This window comes from Rhinolophus sinicus, linkage group LG14 (assembly GCF_036562045.2).
Source record: "Rhinolophus sinicus isolate RSC01 linkage group LG14, ASM3656204v1, whole genome shotgun sequence".
NCBI lineage: Eukaryota > Metazoa > Chordata > Mammalia > Chiroptera > Rhinolophidae > Rhinolophus > Rhinolophus sinicus.
This window is the reverse complement of record NC_133763.1, coordinates 8,257,809-8,278,404: the sequence shown is the minus strand read 5'-3', so window position 1 is coordinate 8,278,404 and position 20,596 is coordinate 8,257,809. Positions and strand designations below refer to the sequence as shown.

General features: G+C 42.5%; 1 protein-coding gene across 4 annotated transcripts in view; it reads right to left on the bottom strand.

Moving 5' to 3' along the window:
- Positions 1–16,341: 16,341 nt before the first annotated feature.
- The window catches only part of JPH1 (junctophilin 1), a 76,279-nt gene continuing 72,024 nt past the window's right edge, over positions 16,342–20,596 (bottom strand). Inside the window, exons 5-6 of one of the 4 annotated variants that reach the window (XM_019725784.2) lie at positions 18,793–18,888; positions 16,342–18,615 (exon numbers count right to left, since the gene is read on the bottom strand). In XM_019725784.2, the coding sequence (XP_019581343.1) occupies positions 18,808–18,888 (81 nt within the window). In that variant the 3' untranslated portion in view covers positions 16,342–18,615; positions 18,793–18,807. The remainder of the gene's footprint in view (positions 18,616–18,792; positions 18,889–20,596) is intronic. The other 3 variants (XM_019725801.2, XM_019725792.2, XM_019725775.2) reach the window with 3 other exon arrangements.

The following is a 20,596-nucleotide window of genomic DNA, read 5'->3' as shown; positions in this document are numbered from 1 at the left end:
TCCTTGCGGTTCCTCTCTTTGTTCAACTGACCAGATCCTAGTGGATGCAAAGGCATTTGCTTTCCTGCTGGGCCCCTTGGTGAGAGCTCTGCGTGGAAGGAGCAGATGCTTCACAAGGAGGAAAAGCTGTTGTTGGAACAGGAAAGGGGGTGATTGGCATGCTTCCTTCTGGCTGCCAACCTGCCCTGAAAACCTGCTTCCACTGAGTGCAGCTTTTCCTGGTGTGGCTGTGGCTCCCGGCACACAGAGTCCGTCCTTGGGGAATTAGAAACACATTGATCTGAGCTGTAAAAGCTGATGGCTCAGGACAGTGAAATTGCATGTTTCATCAGAGAGTTTGGTCTGTGGGCCGAGGGTGGTGAGCGAAGCAGTGTCTGGCTCTGCTTTGGCGGTGCTGGGACCCAGCTGTCGACAGCCACACCACGGGGCAGTAAACTCATCCTTGGTCCCAGGGGGGCCAGAGAGTCAGAGCATGTGTCTCCTTCACTAGAGTGCAAGCTGTCTGAGGATAGGGGAGTGGACTTGCTTCCCTAGCTCCCATCGCACCCAGCGTAATGTGCCTTCAGGAGAAAAGGCAGCTCAAGTCCATGAGTCCACGTGGCCATGTTCAGGGCAGGCAGCAGCTGGGTGACACCCTTGACCCTTTCTTTTCCAGCTCATTCTCAGGGGTGCTCACGGGGCTTGGAGCCAGTAAGTGGGTTACCACTTTTGCAGGATCTCTGAAGCCAGCACACACAATGAGTCTCTCTCCTGGGTGTCTGGGGAGGACTGAGGAGCCAGCTGAAGGGGAGCTCGCCTCTCCTTGGGGCCTGGGGCAAACACTGGCATTTCATACTTGCCCAGGAGGCTGAAGCTGGAGAATTTCACCTCCACGACCTCCACCTGGAGAATCTGTGGACTGGAGGGAAGGCCCCCCGCCAGAGCCTCAGGTGCCTGCTGTGGTTTTGCTGGCTCATCACCGAAGGCCCACCTTTAATCCTTTATTGGTTTGCTCACGTTGCAGAGCCTCTGATGGTTTCACTTGTCTGCTTGCAGGGCTGGGGTGACAGCATGGGACACAAAACCAGGAACAGGCAAAGAAAGAACCAAGACAGTGGATACAAAAGCCAAGTGGGACATCTGGCCCAGGGCACTCTGCAAGGCAAAGCTCTTTCCACAGATAAGGTAAGAAAGAACTTTAACCCAAAATCATGAAAATTCTTATGGAGATGAAATAAGAGCTTTAAAAAGGTTTTTCTGAAACTAAAGAACTGTGGTATTTGGAGAAATTCAATCGTTGCATTTTGAGCACCAATGATTGGGGAAAAATCCCTTATCTGAGTATAGTGGTGGCTGAGACGGTCTCTTATAGAGTTTACAATCTAGTGAAGAAGAGAGGCTTGAGTAACTGGACACGACAAAGGAGGATGACGTAAGAGCTTGTGTGAAGTAGGAATAGAGAGTTTTTGCACATAGAAGGAGCTACTATTCCAAATGGCAGATGGGAGAAGCTTCTTGGAAGAAGTGCCATTTCAGGAGATGGGAGCGTCTCAGCTGGGAAGGATGAGGGGAAGGGCAGGCAGGACGGTGAATGCTGGACCAGTGAGGCCGGACAATGTCATGGGACATGAGGTCGGAAAGTGGTCTGGAGTCACATTACAGAGGCTCTTGTTGACCATGATAAGAAATTTGAGGGCCACGGCGGTGCATGGACCCGGAGGGGTGCCACGGGTGCCGGAGAACGAAGGACCGAGCCCTTGGTCTCAGGCACACTTGGGTCTGAAAGCCTGTTACGTCCCTCGCAGCCGTGTGACCCAGCAGACATCTCACAGTTCGCCACTCTGTGATGGCATTGCTCATGGAAAAAGAGAAATGGTGTAAGAACTAGGAAGCATATTCGTAAAGGGCGTTTGGTACGTCACAGCCTCTCGCTGTAGGTCTGCTGCCTGAATAAGTCAGCCCGAACGAGGCTTGTGTGAGCTCCATTTTAAAGCCAGCTATTTGAGGCTGAGAGAGTTTAAATAGCTTGTCTAAGCTGCCTGAGCAAGTAAGAATTTCCAGTATGGATTTGAGCCCAGAGCCCACGTCCTTCCTCTTGAAAAGGCTCTGTGGGAGAAGGCCCAGCACAGGCAGCGGCTGTACAAACGGCAGCGTCTCTGCTTTCCAGGGGGTTGACCAGGTGGTCTCTTTACACGGGAAGCGGGACTTCTGAGCCAGTGCTGCCATGCGGTAGTGGTGCCAGAGGGCTCAGAGGAGGAGCCAAAGGGCTGGGGAAGGCTTCAGAGTTGTCTCAGGTTGGGTAAGAAGACCAGACCTGTCGCCTGGACTGGTCAGTCGCTGGGTGTGCACTTCCTCTGGAGGGAGTGGGACCTGGAGTGAGGCAGCGCTTTCTCCAGCTGAGGCAAGCCCTGGAGGGCTGGCAGCTGAGGGCCATCTGCCTTCCTCCTTCCTGCAGCATGGCCCACAGCGGAGAGCGGCAGTCCCTCATTCCTGGAGAGGTTGCTGCAGCCACCTCACAGCCTCCACTCCCCTGGAAGTCCCTCTATCCAGCCAAGTCCACAGGGAGCAGGGCTTCCTCCAGGAAGCCCGCCATGTCTGCGTCTTTCACAGGGACTGCTCCTCCTCCAATGCCACTGGCTACGTTGGAAGGCTAAACCCAGCGGGGGGCTGGCTCCCATGGGAGGTAGCCTCTGACCCTTCTTCTTCAGATCCTGGGAACCTTGGACAGTCATGTGCCCCATAACGACTCTGGGTGATTGTCGGACAACACAGACCACAGTGGTCCCATAAGATGATAACAGAGCTGAAAAATTCCTATTGCCTGGGGACGTTGGAGCCATTGCGATGTCCTAGGGCAACCCCTTACTCACGTTTGTGGTGATGCTGGTGTAAACAAACCCACTGCACTGCCCGTCGTAGAAAAGTATAACACATACGATTATGCTCCGTGCCTATTTGATAATGATAATGGTCCAGGTTCATGTGTTTCCTATACTTTTAATCATTCTTTTGGAGTGTGCTCTACTTATATGAAAGATCGTCTGCTATAAGACAGCACGCCGTGTTTCACCAACAGCCTCACACTTCTGTTTATTGCATCTGTGGGCTGCAGCCTTTGCTCTTGGGCTTGGTTTCATCTTGTGTTGTTTTGCACAGTGACGTGCTGTGCAGGCTTGTGGCCCAGGAGCAGTGGCTGCACCGCACAGCCCAGGGGTGCAGGGGGCTGGACCATCCAGGTCTGCAAGTGGAGTCTGTGATGTTCGCACAATGACAGAATCACACAATAACAATGCGTCCCCATCGTTAAATGGTGCATAACTGTACTACTGGAAAGGCTCTAGCCTGGTCCCATAAATACACGGGGGCTGTTTCCCTGTTTCTTCTAATTTTCAGGGCATTGAAGAAGCTGGTGTACCTCCTTCCATGAGGCAGTCACAGGCTCAGAGCTAAGTTTTGGAAAGATGTGGCTTTGTATCTCTGGAAAGTCCAGGCCACAGCGAGAGAAAGGACAGGCTGGGGGAAGGGAGACCTGGTGGCAATGAGTTGCCAAATTACTGTGGTGGTAATGGGATTGCAAAAGGGATCCTTTGAAACACACTGGAGGCGGAATGTGTGGCTGGTAACAAGGGCTCAGGCAGCGAGAAGCCTGGTTTCAGCTCCGAGGGTATGGTGGCTGGTACTGCTACTGAAGGCACTGGAAGGTAATTCTCATAAACCCTGGGAGATGGGCTTCAAAAACAGATCTGGTTTCAAAATCTAGCTCTGTTACCACCAGCTGAGAGGGTGTCATCAGGTATGTCACCTCACGGCGACGGGTTTGTTGTTTTTAATTTGTAAAAGCTGGGATGACAATGACTTTGTCATTGAGTTATTTCTTGTAAAGAACCAATTAAATGAGAAACCATGAAACATTTACAATAGGTCAGTACTCAATAAAAGGTAATGACGGGGGTCTGATTCATGCCATGTGTGAGGTTGTGTCGGGGCCATAGATCGGCCTGCAGAGGAGAGCGACTGGTTCTGGTTGAGCTGCTCAGGGGAGGCCCGTGGACAAGTCACGACTTTGTGCTGGGGTCTCTTCAGGTCTTTGATGTTTTAGAAGTCCAACTCGCCCAAGCACAGAAATGAATTGATTTATAAAATAGTCTTTTTCAGGGTAGCTCTGAATGACAAGCATGAGTACTGTTGATCATTTTTTTCATACTTAGATAATGTGGAAATTCTTTTCTTTTAATAACAGATGAATTTTTTTTTAAAAAAGGCGGATTAAACCACAATGACATGTACCGTTTGTTTAACAAGAGAAGTTCAACGATGTTATAAAGGATCCTAGCTTTTTCTAACTTTCTGCATCTCCCTTCCTGTTGGGTTTTCTTCTGCTTGCTGTCTCGTGGTTGCAAGGTGGCTGCCATAGCACAGGGCATCACATCTACATTCAAGCCAGGAAAAAAGAGGAAGGTGCAGCACCATTGAGTTTTTATCAGGAAAGCCAACAGTTTCCCAGAAGACTCAGTTCTTTCATTGGCCTGAATTAGGTCACATGGTTATCTCCAAGGATTAAAAAAGGCCAAGAAAGTAAATATCTGGCAAAGAGAAAGGGGATTGCCTGACAGTGGGACCCTACCTTAAGGGGAGATTTTTAAGCAGCTGAGATTTTTGGCATACGATTTTGGCAATTGAGAGTTCTAGTTTATCTGGTGACTTATCACTTAACTGCAGGTCAGTAGACATTTTCAAGTCTGAGTAAGCAGCCTGTTTTCTAGGGGTAAGAGAACTAAAAGTCCATTTTTGGAAGAAGAGAGATTTTTGCCTTTTTGGTTTTCCAGGGCAAACACTTTGCTTTTTCCTCTTCCAGAAGCTTTAATTCCCCCTTTCTTTTAATTTCAATAAATAAATAGTGGGTCTCTCCAACTAGATAATTAATGAAAAACATTGGTGGATTTAAGATTCAACTTGATGGTTGCTTTTAAGATTAATCTATGAGTTCGCCAGTAGGCTCAAATTTCCACAGGAAACTAAAACAACAGGAAAAGAGGACTAGGAAGCCCACTCCACCTAGAGCATGAGGGGGCTTGTGCAATCGCGATTAGCAGCTGCTCATATTCAGCACTCAGGCCTGGCCTCTTTCTTATAAAGAAGTTCCTGACCCTTCACCATTAAGCTGAAGATAGCTGACGCATTCACAGACATTTACAGTCACTTAATCATCAAATTCCTGGTTCTCACATGAATCAGAAAAATTGTATATTGGATATGGTGATAAAGCAACTTATTACAATAACTTCAAACACCTTTGCAAAAAAAAGAAAAAAGAAAAAAGAAAAAAAAAAAAAGCCCAAGTTAGTGAAATGATGAAATACCAGTAGTTATTTCTTTGAAAAAGAGCAATTTTTAAGATGGATGGTGCTGATGGTTGCACAGTAATGGGACTGAACATAATGTCACTGAACTGCACACTTACACCACAATAAGAAGAAATCTCCTGAATGGAGTCCATTGGAGGGACCCGCTCTCATAAATGGAGAGACTAATTTGTAAAGAGAAGAGCAAACAATTGCATCTAAGTGGGTGTGTTTTACCTTCCCTCTGCACTGGGTCCCTATCCTGATCACACGGAATGTTCTCTTCCATGTTGGACCTGCACACCCAATGGCATCCTGTCTGCTTGGCCATCTCACCAACACCTCTGGTCCACGATGCCTCACACTTACCTACATCCAGTGTCTTTAGCTCACCTGTGCACGCCTCTGCCCACCATCCTGGTCTTAGTCAAGGACCCTACCTGGCGCCCAACTGCTCATGCCTGAAACCTGGACGTCATTCTTGAATCCCACTTCCCCCTCCCTCTCCACACCCAATCATTCACCCCCTCGGGTTAATTCCATCTCCTCCTCGCTCCAAGCTGTGTTCCTTTCACCCCCACAGTTGCCACTCTAAAATAAGGAATCTCCGCATGAGCGCCTAGCATCCATTCTGCCATCCACTACTCTTAAATGCCTGAACAAATTTCAAGGTGCTAAGATATAATTCAAAATAAAAATGCATTTTGTGATAAGAACACTTAATGTGTGATTTTCCCCTCTTGGCATTATTTTTAAGTGCTTAATGCAGTATTGCTATCTACAGACACAATTTTGTACAGTGGATCTCTAGAACTTATCTTGCTAAGCTGAAATGTTATACCTGTTAATTAGAAAGTATTTTCTGGATCACAATTGATGAGCTGCTGGCCTTCCTGGATATATTATCAAATTACTTAGCATACCAGTTTTACAAAGGTGCTCAGCCATAATTTTTGCCCAACATGTAGGATTTCTACATAGGCTTAAAACTTCTCCTACAAAGTATTAGTCCCCTCCCCCTCATTTAGCATAGGAATATTAACACTGTAAGACAAAAGAATTTGGTGGTGGGGGGTGGTTATGTCCTCAGGGCGTGGAAGATGGTTGTCTTACTCTAGTGTGTGAGCTGTCCAAGGGCAAGGTTATTTCCGTTTTATTGATCCATGCATCAGTCTTCTTGGACATATTATTGGGGTAGAGAGATGGGACATAAGCCCCACTTTCAAGGAGCACAGAGCCTAGTGCTGGAGACAGACTTGAAAGATGTGATTTACGCAGCAAAGAGCTAATAATCAAGGAAGGTGGTCTGGAGTCACTGAGCAGGGACACTGTCAAATTGAAATCCCAGAGCTGGAGAGTGACAACAGTCTGGATTTGAGATCAGGGGCGGATTCCGAATCGAGCCCCTTCTCCATTTCAGCTAAGAATGTAATCAGTGTGCCAGGCGCTGGATTTTGAAAATCGCATTTTAATTTGCGTTTCCCTGGCCACCATTCAGGTTGAGCGTCTTTTCCTGTTTATCTTTCTGCGTGTATCTTCAGTTGTGTATTGTCTGTTCTTCTCTGCCATTTGTGGAAAAATCTCAGGGTTGAAAATAAACTCCCTGAGGCAGACAGGGAACTTGTCTGATGTTCATGGAAGGCATTGTTTTCCTAAATCCTACACACAGCTCCTGACAAACATCCAGAAGGGTCAGGATGTTTTCCTAGAAGCCCCCGTGCTTCCTGCCAATCACTCTCTGGCGTCTCTCTGAGTATCAGACTTCCTCTTCCAGCCTGCAGGTCACTGAAGAGCAGCGGGGACGTGATGGAATCTGTATGTACGGACACTGTCGTCACCTTTAACTGCTTAGTTGTTTTTTTCCTGTCAAAACTAGGGCAGAAATCTACATAGACGGACAGAGGGAGTTGTGTGTGGACTTGCAAATATGAGCACCGACTGATAAGAAGGAAGTATTTGAGTTGCACATCTTAAAGAATGAGGTCCAGTTTCCTATCTGATTGGAGAGAAATGTGAAGATAAACTGCTGGATGTTTGTGGGAATGACTCTTGTTCATGCAATAGGTGGTGCATTGCCTTCAACCTCAGGCGTCCATGTTTTGTTCCCATTCCCCCTGAGGACTCCAAGCTTCGCGCTATCTGGCCTGATGGTAGCCAGAAGGACTCTCCACCTGTGCCCTATGCTCTAAGCTCTCGGTGGTCAGAGGACGCAGTCAGAGCTGCTGAGACGTAGGGAAGGCACACCCAGGTCTTGGAGCCAGAGACCCTGGGTGGAAGTCTTGGTCTGCTACCTATTGGCTGTGTTCTGTGAGACAGTCACCTCCACCTCTCTGGGCCTTGGTTTTCTCACATGCAAAATGGGAGACATGCTTCCCAGTGCACACTGAGTTATGAGAAGGATCAAGTAACGTGCTTGCTGGACAGGTGCGAGGAACGAGTCTATGTATTCTTTTTTACCTTTCTTGCTTCTTTCCCGGACCATGAACGCAGACAAGCAAAGGGCCTGCCTGGAATGCAGCTGGTGCTTGATACTTGTGTGTCGCTTGATTACACAGAGCAGCGGTTCTCAAAGTGGGGTTCCCCGGCCAGCAGTGGCAGCATCGCTAGGGAACATGTTAGAAATTCGAATTCCCAGGCCTACTCAACCGGAAATGCCGCCAGTGGGGCTGCTTCTAGTGCTTGTTACAGGGGGGAGGCCTCTGAAATGGTCTCCTTCCTGTGTGGCCGATACAGAATGAGACTTGTGAGGAGGGAAAAAAAAAAAAAGAAAAGAAGTGTGTATGTTTTAATGACGTAAAAACTAGTTAATGTCCCAGGAGGTGATTTTCATCTCAGGTGGGGTTTTCCTTCACATGGTGAGTGACATGTGTCTCAAGCAGGAGAATTGTTTCCTGTTACCCACTGTGGAAAAGCACCTGAGTTTGGCTTCACGTGGGATTTGAGCTAAGCTGTCTGGATGTCTACGCTGAACTGGAACAGTTAACTTCTTAACTTCTTTTCTGTTCTTTCTCTGTAAATATTGAAGACAGAATCTGTAAACTATGGGTTCTGCACGGATTCCTCCGCTCTGGAAGAGCTGACATTAGGACGTTGGGCTATTATTTCTGATTAAATACATTTTAATTTTATGCAAAGCCAGAGCCATTTGCCACAGTGATTAAACATAATAGCTGGGCCCTGGAACACATTTCTGCATATTGATGAATTATGTCAGGAGGTTCGTTCCTGCAACACAGAGCAGGGTCCCTGCACCAAGCCTTTGTCAGGCTGGTTTCTCAGGCACCTCACTTGTGTGTCTTCCTTATGCGGGTTTTGTGACTAACAGACATTAGTGAATAGCTGTACCCGGTGTACATAATGAGTGTTCTGTGTTATTAAATATTCCTAAGCCTCTTAGGAGAATGCCTCAGTGCTTGCCAGTGTGCCTTTTGATGGCCATTAGAAGCTCCGGATTGTAACCGTCTGCCTTTTGCTTTTGAGAAGGAACCGATTTAGTTGTATAAAGTACAGTGGATTCTACGTGCAGACTACATTTCTTAGGGCAGGACGTGAGGCTTCATGACCAAAGGCTGGTAGAGTTTCCTTGCAGTGAATTTCAAGAAACATCTATTTTGCGTAATAAATGTTTGATGAAGGAGTAAGAATCACTAATAAGGTGAGACTGTTAAGTGTAATAATACTACCGACTGTAGGTTGAGAGTTTACCACAAGCCAGGGAGTTGCCTGAAGTTACCTGCTTTGATTCTTCTAAAAACACCATGAGGCAGATATTATCGTCCCTATTTCACAGACATCAAAACTACCTTTTAATGTGTACCAAAATGGACATGTGACGTTCAGTGTGGGCATATCCAGTGGATATGGGGACAACTCAAAAGGAAGTGTGTGGCTGGTTCCATAAAAATGGCATCTGAGAAAGTGGCATGCCTGAATTTAGGCCGCCTTCTGCTTCCCTAGTTGAATTAATAGCCTCAACTAAGCTGGGATGCTTGTCAAGCTGCAAGGGTGAATTGTGTGTGTCTGAGCATGCAGCTGGTCTCGGGAGGCTGACACGGAGCTATGAATAGATGCCCTGGGGAGCGCAGGCTTTGCAGGACACTGAGGCAGTAGGTGACACACAAACAGTGCAATTCCTGCAAGCTTGGAGCAGGGTAGCAAATAGGTTTTGAGTGCTTCCTTTATCATTTTCTCAGGTAGTCTTTAGCATGTCAACACGAATGCAGGTGCATTGTGAATACTTGGAATGAAGCAATGGAAACCCCCAAACCCAGTCTGTTAGGATCTTTAAATTTTCACAGTCTGTTAGATCTTTGAGATTTTTCTTTTTGTGAAGAAAAAAAAGGACATGATTATTAGAAAAAAATGGAGAGATGTTGATACACAAAGATCCTAATGGAAGAAAACCAAATCATAAACTAAGGAAATACAGGGAAATAACGAAGTGAATACTGAGAAATGACAAATCATGCTGCATTTCTCACATCACTTGTATTATGACAAACAAATCAGATGGCTAACAACAAACCTTATTTTGAGCACAAATATGTTTCATCCTTTGGCGCTTTCTTCTGTTGAGATTACTTCCCAAATTCTTGCTTGGTTTCAATGGAGTGATGTGTACCCACACACAAGTGAATGCCTTACGGATCTGTGTATTTCTGACTGCTGCTTTTTATTTGGCCCAAGTATGTGATATAAAAACTGCTTTCAGAATGCCATCTCCAGTTCTTAGGTGAGGGATCCCACTACTTGTTAGCTCTACAACAACACTCTGTTTACGCGTCTTCTTGGGCTTTACCCTATTTCAGAAGTAGTGAGGTATCTGACGTCTAGGTACCTGCCCTACAGGACGGAAGCTGTTGTGAAAACAAGCCCAGAACATGAGAAAATCAGACGGCCTGGGCTTCTCACTTTTGCTTCTGCTTTTACTGCACAGGGGGTGTGTATTTATCTACCAGATTCTTTTCTTCCAAATATGTGCCCTAAACGGCAGGAATGTGACATATACAGCGTTGAAACCAAAGACCTCTATTGCTTTCCCTTAAGCAAATAACATCTTGAATTCCACTGAATGTTCGATATTCTTGATATTTCACAAATGAGTTTGCATGGCGGCAGGTATGCGGACAAGGAGATACTTCAACATTATAATTACCTTTATTGAATTTATTCTGCCTCCAAATCCTCCTAAATTCTTTTCAAAGATTGATATACTGTACTCTTTTTAAAAACCTTAAAAACTTTTTCAATTACAGGTGGCATACAATATTATATTAATTTCAGGTGTACAACAAAGTGATTAGACATTTATATACCTTATGATCCGTCTGGTACCCATCTGATACCCTACATAGTTATTACAATATTATTGACTGAATTCCCTATGCTGCACTTTACATCCCTGTGACTGTTTTTATATCTGGCAATTTGTATATCTTAATCCCCTCCCCTTTTTTACCCAGCCTCCTAACACCCCTCCCAGCTGACAACCATCATCCACCATTTTTTTCCTCCATATCTGTGAGTTTCTGTTTTGTTTGCTCACTTTGTTTTTTTTGTTTTGTTGTTGTTTTAGAATCTGTATATAAGTGAAATCATATGGTATTTGTCTTTCTCTGTCTGACTTATTTCACTTAGCATAATACCCTCTAGGTCTATCCATGTTGTTGCCAATGGCAAAAATTTCATTCTTTTAATATTATGGATGAGTAACATTCCATTGTCTATATGTACCACATCTTTATTCATTCATCTATTGATAAACACCTAGGTTGCTTCCATATCTTGGCTATTGTAAATAATGCTGCAGTGAACACAGGGATGCATATGTCTTTTCAACTTACTATTTTGGATTTCTTCAGATTTCACCCAGATGTAGAATTGCTAGGTCATATAATGGTTTTTAATTTTTTTGAGGAACCTCCATACTGTTTTCCATAGCGGCTGCACCAATCTGCAACCCTACCAACAGTGTACAAGGGTTCCCTTTTCCACACATCCTCACCAACACTTGTTGTAGTTTGTTGATTTATTTCTGATAGCCATTCTGACAGGTGTGAGGTAATAGCTCATTGTGGTTTTAATTTGCATTTCCCTGATGATTAGTGGTGTTGAGAATCTTTTCATATGTCTACTGGCATATGTATGTCCTCTTTGGAGAAATGTCTATTCAGGTCCTCTGTCCATTTTTAAAATTGGAAGGCTTGTTTTTTTGGTGTTAAATGGTATGAGTTCTTTATATAGTTTGGATATTAACCCATCGGATATATCCTTGGTGAATATCTTCTATTCAGTAGGTTGTCTTTTCATTTTGTTGATGGTTGGTTTCCTTTGCTGTGCAAAACTCTTTTGTTTGATATAGTCCCGTTTATTTTTTCTTTTGTTTCACTTGCCTGAGGAGACATATCCAAAAAAATATTCCTAAGAGTGATGTCCAAGAGTTTATTGCCTATGTTTTCTCCTAGGAGTTTTATGGTTTCAGGTCTTACATTTCAGTATTTAATCCATTTTGAGCTTATTCTTATATGTGGTGTAAGACAGTGATCCACTTTTATTCTTTGGCATATGTCCAGTTTTTCTAACACCATTTATAGAAGAAACTATCTTTACTCCATTGTATATTCTTGCTTCTTTTGCCATAGCTTAATTGACCATATAGGCGTGAGTTTATTTCTGGGTTCTCTATTCTGTTCCATTGATCTATGTGTCTGTTTTTATGCCAATACCATGCTGTTTTGATTACGATAGCCTTGTAGTATAGTTTGATATCAGGTCGGGTGGTATCTCCAACTTTGTTCATTTTTCTCAAGATTGCTCTGGCTATTCGGGATCTTTTGTGGTTCCATACAAATTTTAGGATTCTTTGTTCTAGTTCTGTGAAAAATGCCATTGGTATTTTGATAGGGATTGTATTGAATCTGTTTATTGTTTTGGGTAGTAAGGACATTTTAATGATATTAATTCTTCCTGTCCATGAGCACGATATATCCTGCCATTTATTTGTATCTTCAATTTCTTATAGTTTTCCGAGTACAGGTCTTTTACTTCCTTAGTTAAATTTATTCCTAGGTATCTTATTCTTTTTTGATACAATTGTAGAAGATGCAATTGTAAATGGGATTGTTTTCTTAATTTGTCTTTTTGATAGTTTGTTATTAGTGTATAAAAATGCAACCAAATTCTGAACGTTAATTTTGTATCCTGCTAGGTTACTGAATTTATTTATCAGTTTTGGTGGACTTTTTAGGATTTTCTACATATTGTATTATGCCATCACAAATAATGACAGTTTTACTTCTTTCTTTCCAATTTGTATGCTTTTTATTTGTTTCTTATCTGATTACTGTGGCTAGAACTTCCAATACTATGTTGTATAAAAGTGCTAAAAGTGGACATGCTTGTCTTGTTCCTGATTTTAAAGAAAACACTTTCAGCTTTTCACCACTGAGTATGATGTTAGCTGTGCATTTGTCATATGTGGTCTTTTTTATGTTGAGGTATGTTTCCTCTATCCCATTTTGCTGAGAGTTTTAGCATAAATGGATATTGGATTTTGTCAAATACCTTTTTCTGCATCTATTGATATGACCATATGATTTTTGGCCTTCATTTTATGTGATTTATCATGTTAATAGATTTGTGGATATTGAACCAAACTTGCATCTCGGGAATAAATCCCACTTGATCATGGTGTATGATCTTTTTAATGCATTGCTGGATTTAGTTTGGTAATATTATGTTGAGGATTTGTGTATTCCATGTTCAACAGGGATAATGGCATCTAATTTTTTTGGTAGTGTCTTTGTCTGGTTTTGGTATCCCAGTAATGCTGGCCTGGAAAAATGAGTTTGGGAGCCTTCCGTCCTCCGTAATAGTTTGAGAAGGACAGGTATGAATTCTTCTTTGAATGTTTGCTAAGCACTTTGAAGATTATTTTGCTGGTTTTCATAGCCAGATTTCTAGGGACCCCTCTTCCCGGTACTGGAGATTTGGGCTGAGGAGACTGGTATGGGGTTGGGACACCTCGCTCCTTCCTCCTCCTGGGGTGACCTCTCCAGCTGACATATCCCTCCTGATTTGTTTTTTTCATAAATCAAGGTTTTGTTTTTTAAAAAATATAATTAACTTTTTTAAGGAGGGCGCAGCTCACAGTGGCCCATGTGGGGATCGAACCGGCAGCCCTGGTGTTACCAGCACCACGCTCCAACCAATGGAGCTAACTGGCCGCCCCTCCCTCCCAATTCTTCAGTGCCACACATGCCCGTTCTACGTCTCTACCCCTCCTACCAGTCTCCACATGCTTCTTTATATCAGTTATAGGAATCCTGTTCAGCTAGTCTTCAAGTAGTTAATGATGGCTGTCCGGTAACGTAGTTGTAATTTTGATGTGGTCATGGGAAAGCTTTACCTACTCTGCCTTCTTGACCAGAAGTCGATATACTGTATTCTTCAATACAGGAACTGAACAGCTTTATCAATCACTAGCTGAACAGTGATGTTTCAGGCCCTAACTTTTGCATTAGTTCTAATAGTTTCTATCAGACTTGGGATTCAAGAGAACACCAAAGAAATTTTATTGAAAACTAAGATAAACTGTCAAAAGAACACCACGATATTTGTCTAAATCTTTTAGGGTTTCTAGGCACTATGTGTAATTTCTGGGTTAATCCTAGAGATCAAATTCAAACACACACACGCACGCATGCAAACACACACACCCCAAATTCATTTATAAAGTGCCTCTTAGTTCAAAATACCAAGCTATCATTTAAATGCTAAACTATTGTTAATATTTAGTATTTCGTAAGGTTCAAAAACAAATATCATAAATACCTCACTAAAAGTTATAAAACAGTAGGACACTAAATACATTATTCAGAACTTTTAATAGACTCCACTATTGTTACATCCAGTGAGTGGCATTAAGGAACTTATGAAAATGGGCTCATTCAACCCACACTGTTACCTTGAATTTCCTATTTTCTATCTTTTCATGGCCGATGAGTGTGACAGTGTGAAATAATGCTAGCCAACACATGCGAACAAAAAAGCACAACATTTAGAGTCAGATCTGGGACTCCAATACAAACTTTTACAACGTTTTGGCTACATGTCCTTGGGTAAGTCATTTAACGGCAGGCAATCTTTCATAGGAATCTTGTAAGAATTTCATGAGACACTGACCTGAAAGTTCTTTGTAAAGCAAATGTCTCATCTTCTACTATCATGAAAAGCACATTCTGAGCAGAGAAGGAACTCTAAGTGTGGTTTTTCATTTTCACAGTGAGAAAGACTCACTGATCACCCCTGAAGAAAGAACATCATATGACCTGTGGCATAATGAACCTTTCAAAAGAGGCCTTTAGTGGATCTCACTGTAGTTTTTAATGCATTTAAAAGTTTTTTCCTAGTTACAACAATTAGTAAAAGCTAACAAAGCACTTACTATGCACCAGGCTCTGTACTAAACACTTAACATAAATGTGCTCATTTCATCTTTAGAACCATCATGAGACCAGTGCCATGGTTACACCCCCTTTACCAAGCAGAAACCAAGGGCACAGATTAGAGAAGGAATCACAGTCAATCGTGACTACAGCCAGAATTTCATCCATTCACAGCATTCATTATATTCCCTATATTTTGTTATTGTTTCCTACTCCCACAAATCAGAACTCTACAGAGGGTGTTACAGAATACTAAAGTACTTTTCAGTACTTCGGGGTAAGAATGAGATGTTAGACATAGTTCACAAAGCTGGGATAATCAAACACAGCCTGATAAACTGTTGTCCTGTACTGGCAGCATGTGCCACGTCTACAGCGACACAGGAAGCTGGAAAGACGAGGCTACATAACTTTCCAAAGCATGAAAGGAAAGCTGCAAGTAGCACTGAGTATATGGCTGGGAAGCCTGCTCACCACGAGTCTTGAAATAGTTATTGCATTAAAAGGATATGCGGAATATTTTCCAGATTCCCCAACCACACAGTTTTCACCGTAGCTTTGGCTGCAACCATTAAAACGTGTGGTTTGGACATGAATCTGGAATTAATAATCTTCCTAGCACCCTGTGCTTTTCCTGCCGGCTCCAGGATAGTCTGTTCTGTGTTGCGTTCCTTTGGGATTTGCTAGGAGATTAATTGTGTAAGTTGGTAAATGTGACAGTGCCTGGAAGTGATAACTTTGTGTATTATTGATATGGGGGTCTACAATATGTTCGCCCTCCTCAACAGAAGTGACGAATCTGGGAATCTAAAAGCACCCTGGCAGCTCCCTGGGAAGCTGTTTCGGAGAACGTCCTTTTATTATGCCTTAGAGGTACCTTGCCTAGGTCAGCACCAAGGAGGGCTTCAAGGGGAGCCCAGTGGCTGGAAGTTGTAGTGGCAGCAGGAAGCCTAAGCTTCCAGAAGTGTGCTCATGCAGTAGGGGCCGTAGCAACATACTGATTTATTTGGGGCACGATGGTCAAGAAACTTTAATTAACTGAAAAGTACTGGGCCAGCCCGGTGGCTCAGGTGGTTGGAGCACCGTGCTCCTAACGCCAAGGTCGCTGGTTAGATTCCCCAAGACTCATAACACCAGCATGGGCCAGGGAGCTGTGTCCTACACAACTAGACTGAGAAACAACGGCTTGAAATGGAGTGTGGGGAAGGAGGTGGAAGAAAGTGTGTGGGGGGGAAGTACCCACGCAGGAGGGAGACGTACTATAACTTCAAATTTTCCTTAGAAACGGGAGCAGATTTGAACCCCGGGATAAGGCACTAATCCAATTAATGAAAACAAGAACCAGAGCAATGAATCTTATTCTACAAAATTATTTGGAAGGCCCAGGATGAAACCTAAGAAGGAAAGAATGGTGCAATGTCACTGCCATGTGCCACCTGGCTCCTTTGAGCCCCCCACGTCCCGCCGTTTCTATTGTTTATTTTTCAGCAGCTCTTTCTTTCAACACCACCACCACCAAAAATTCCACATAACTCATGACAGTAATTTACTCACAAAGAAAACACACCTGCAACTTTTTAAATAACCAACTTTTTATTATTAGAGCAGATACAGTTGTGAAAACTGTACATTATACATTTTGGTTTCAAGGATTATAAATAAAGGAACTCATGGGTAGGGAGTTCTTTTTCACAGCAAGAAACTTTAAATAAAGTCATGTTTTATTAAGGACATCGGCAGACCTCATGTGCTGTCCAAAATGTAGAGTACAGTATAACAACCCATTAGAAAGAGCCTTTCATGTAAAATACAGCTGTGCACATTTTAGAAAAATACCAACAATTTGAGCTTTGTTTTAAAAAAGCTTATAAATCATACATATATTTATAAATGGAACCAACATGCTCACTGTATAAACATATCCTTTAGTTATCTGTTACCCATTATTCCAAAGCATTACACATTTTAAATAAACACTTAAGATTAAATATTAAAAAAAAAAAAAAATCAGCTTTCCAGCATCAAGAGCTATGGGGTCAGGAAGGAGAAGTGAGTATTGAGACTGACACAGGAACTTCAACGTTTCTTGGGTAAAAACGTACTTCCTAAATTTAAAAGTCAAAGCAAAATGTAAAAAATAAATAAATATACAAGTTGTAATTTTCATGTGCTCTCTTTCTGCTTTCTTCTTTATTTCACATTGGTCACACCCAGGAGTCTTAACGTATTGTACTTCTGCAGAAAATGCCACCGGGCTCCGACATTCAGCCCATACCTGTGCTAACACCTGACCGTCTCTTCTGCAGTGAAAAGGTAGCAAGTAAGGTAAAAAGAATCTGATTAAATCATGTAGGTCATGAAAGTATTTAGGAATAGCTTCCTCTCCGCAATGTAATGTTTCATAGAGATTTAACCGAAAGCTTTCCTCCCCTGATTTCTTTTTAAATTACTTTTAGAAAGACCATGTAGTTTCTCGAAGTAAGCATGCTTCTGAGTAATAAAGGATACATTATAAAACAGGGGAAAAAAAAATCAGAGTATGTCAGAATAACAAAGGACTGCAAAAGACAAGTATTTAAACAAAAATGTCTAAGCCTTTAAAACGTGAAATAAAATTACAAAAGGACTTGGAAAAAACACAAAGCAGTCATTTCACAAAGCTCTACCTGAATGTATTCAACGAAAATTTTAAGTTGGAAAAAAAACAGAAAGAGAAGAGCAGTTATTAATAGCATCTTGCTTAACTTTCAGGGGAATTAACATAGCACTGACAAGATTTTATTTGGTTGTAAAGTACGTCAGCAATGAAACTGAATCCGTTGGACACCGATTACTGCAATCCATGCAACATTTTGACTCTACTTCATAGAATTCGGTTGTCTTTCAGCTTTTCAAATTTAGCACCTCCTAAGTGCATAAATAATTCATCTCAGTAATGTTAAAAATATTTAAAATTAAATGATTTCTTAGGACGGTATAATGCTTTCAAATTGCTCAACTTTAAAGATAAATAGCCTGTTACAAAATGTTTCGGAAGACTAAACGACATGAAAAATGATGTATTGCTCTCAAAATCAACACATTTTTTTCTCTAGAATTTTGTTGTTTCTTTTCCTTGAGATGCGACACGTGTGTTTCCTCCGGCCCGGAACGCACGTCGAAGGTGACTATACATCGCATTTCAATAAACGGCAAAAAAGGAACACAGTCGTGCACAAGCAAACAAAAGGTTCTCTCCCAGAACATTCCGGGAGATGTTAAAGCAGCAGGTCATGGCATAAGACTGGTGAGTGAGTGATGCTGAACCTATTTCTTCTAACGAGACAGGAGTGAATGCTGGAAGCACGGCCGCAGCAACGCATTCCGCCGGCTGCATTCCTCAGGCCGTCGTTTGTTTCCCCAGCTCCCTACTAAAAACGTCAGATGGTAAAATAGTAAGGCAGCTGTTGACTTCCATCAAAAAAAAAAAAAAAAAAAAAAAAAAAATGCAGCTCCATACATTTCCAGTTTAGTCACACTCTGCTAGGACAGATGGAGTAACCAATGCCAAGGACTTCGCCGGATGGGGCTGCTTCAGCAGATTTTAAAAGAGAATGATTATTAAGTTTTGCTCTCCATCATGGCTGCTTGCGTCAGCTCCCAGAGGACCCCAATGTCACCATGCACTCCCAGGGGAACCGAACAGGTCCTCTGGCTGTATTTTCCAAGTTTCATCTCTCTTGCGATCCCATCCTAATTCCAAGCCTCCTTCCCTGTGTCTGAGTCTGACTGGGGATGGAGCCATTTAAAGGGCTGCTGACACCACTGCAGAGAACTGTGGGCTAACACCACTAGTTGTCATGACTTCACTGAAGGGTCAAAACAGTTATATCATTAAGTAACTATGTTGAACCACATTCAGGCACAGCCACAATTAAAAAGTGAAGGACAATACGTAGTTGTTAAAAAAAAAAAAAATTAAATTTGAATATGGGAAATACATGTTATATTTTGGGATTTTATACAGAAATGAAGGCTATTCTTACCTTTCCTAATTCCAATCAAGTTAGAAAGTGAACAAAAAGGATGGCCAACCCGATATTCAACAGCATAACAAGGACAATCATGACTGAATTAGGGCCCTGGAAATGAAACAACAGAAGAAGCATAACTTTTCCATGTTAATATCAGTATATAAACTAGCTCACAAAGCCAATTACCAAAAATATAAAAAAAACCCCCAACAGTTGCAGTAAATAAAGCATGATTAATTAACAGCAGTTACAAAAGGCAGAAACTAAAAATAGCAATGCTGTCTTTAGATGGAGCCATCTCTGAACTTTCCCTTAAAAATGAACACAGTCTTGATTAAATCTAAAAATGCCTTAAAAATAATCTGTTGTATTCACCTCAAAACATTGGGCAGCAGTCTGGGTGAGACACAGTTCACCATCATGGGGTTAGGGACTGATGGGAATGAATTACGCATTTTTTTGTAATCCAGATGAGGAAGAATTATTTCCTCATAAAGATGGTCAGAATGTGGGAGTGAAATCTGTAGGACAGTGAGGCCTCCTAGGAGAAATTTAGGGAAAACACACAATGAGGTTCTCTGACTCTTGCTTTTTTCCCTGGTTGTCTTTTTGGATTCTCTCCCTTCCTTAAAATACAACCTGGGAAGTGGGAAGCTGAACATTTTCAGAAATTATTTTATAGGTCTAGCTTTCTGCTTCTTGCTCATAACCACATTTCAGAAATCGTTATCTTTAGTCGCAGACGCCTATTTCGATGAATACCGCTGTAAGAAACACCCCACAGTCTGAGGAATCCAAACTTTACTTGTTTAAAAAAAACAAACCAGCCTGAGATGACCCATCTTTTTAGATCTGCCCAAGTTTGGCCATCTTCATGACGAAGACACAATCTTCGCGTTTATTACTAAAATGGTGTCTGATTCTTAAACAGCATTGAAAGTGTTCTAAGGCTGGTCTCATGACGTCGATGGGGAGGTAGGATGGTTCTTATTTCAAAGATGAGGAAATAGTTGTACTGTGTTTGACTGTCCAGGGAGACTGCACTAAAACTGTGCTATCATCCTCAGGTGTTGGGTTGCTGTTATTTTGGGGAAGGGTGGGGTTGAGGAAGGGAGGCTGGAACTGCCACTGGTCCAGTGCTCATCTCCCAGGGTCTACGGCGTGGGTTCCAGAACCTTCCAATGAGGCCAAAGCCTCCACGGTAGAGGTCAGAGTCTGTGCGCCATTATTTCTCTATCCTAACACTTCACGCTTTATTGTCATTTCTTGTTAATTGCTATTATCCTCCCTAAACTGAGTTCCACAGTGGCAGAGGCTCTGCCCTGTTCACCACTGGGCACCCATACAAGGGGTTCCCCAATTCAGTCAGGCGACCGATGTTTAATGAAACAGTGGGCTGAGACGCCTGTGTAGATTATTTTTGAAAATTCTTTACAAGTAATCATTAATTCTGTTTCACAGAGCTCTGAGAGGGGGTGTTGCCCAAGGTTACTCAGCCAGTTTGCATGAATTAGAACTAGAATTAAACTTCTGTGTTCTTTTCTCTACATCCCTATGAAAGCCACAGGCTTTAGTCTAAAAATAATAATTTCCCATCAACTTCTTTAAAATGGCACGTTCATCTGTACCCTAGGATTCCACAGTACCAGAAAAACATCAAATTATGATAGCGACTGGTGGTTTTTTTTAAAAAATAGGTGTGTTCTAAAGGAATTGGGGGGTACTAGCCGAGGCAATGTCTCAATGATGGTTACCTCTGAACAGATAAATAATGTATAACTCCTATAACTCAGAAAATAATTGTGATGATCTTTCA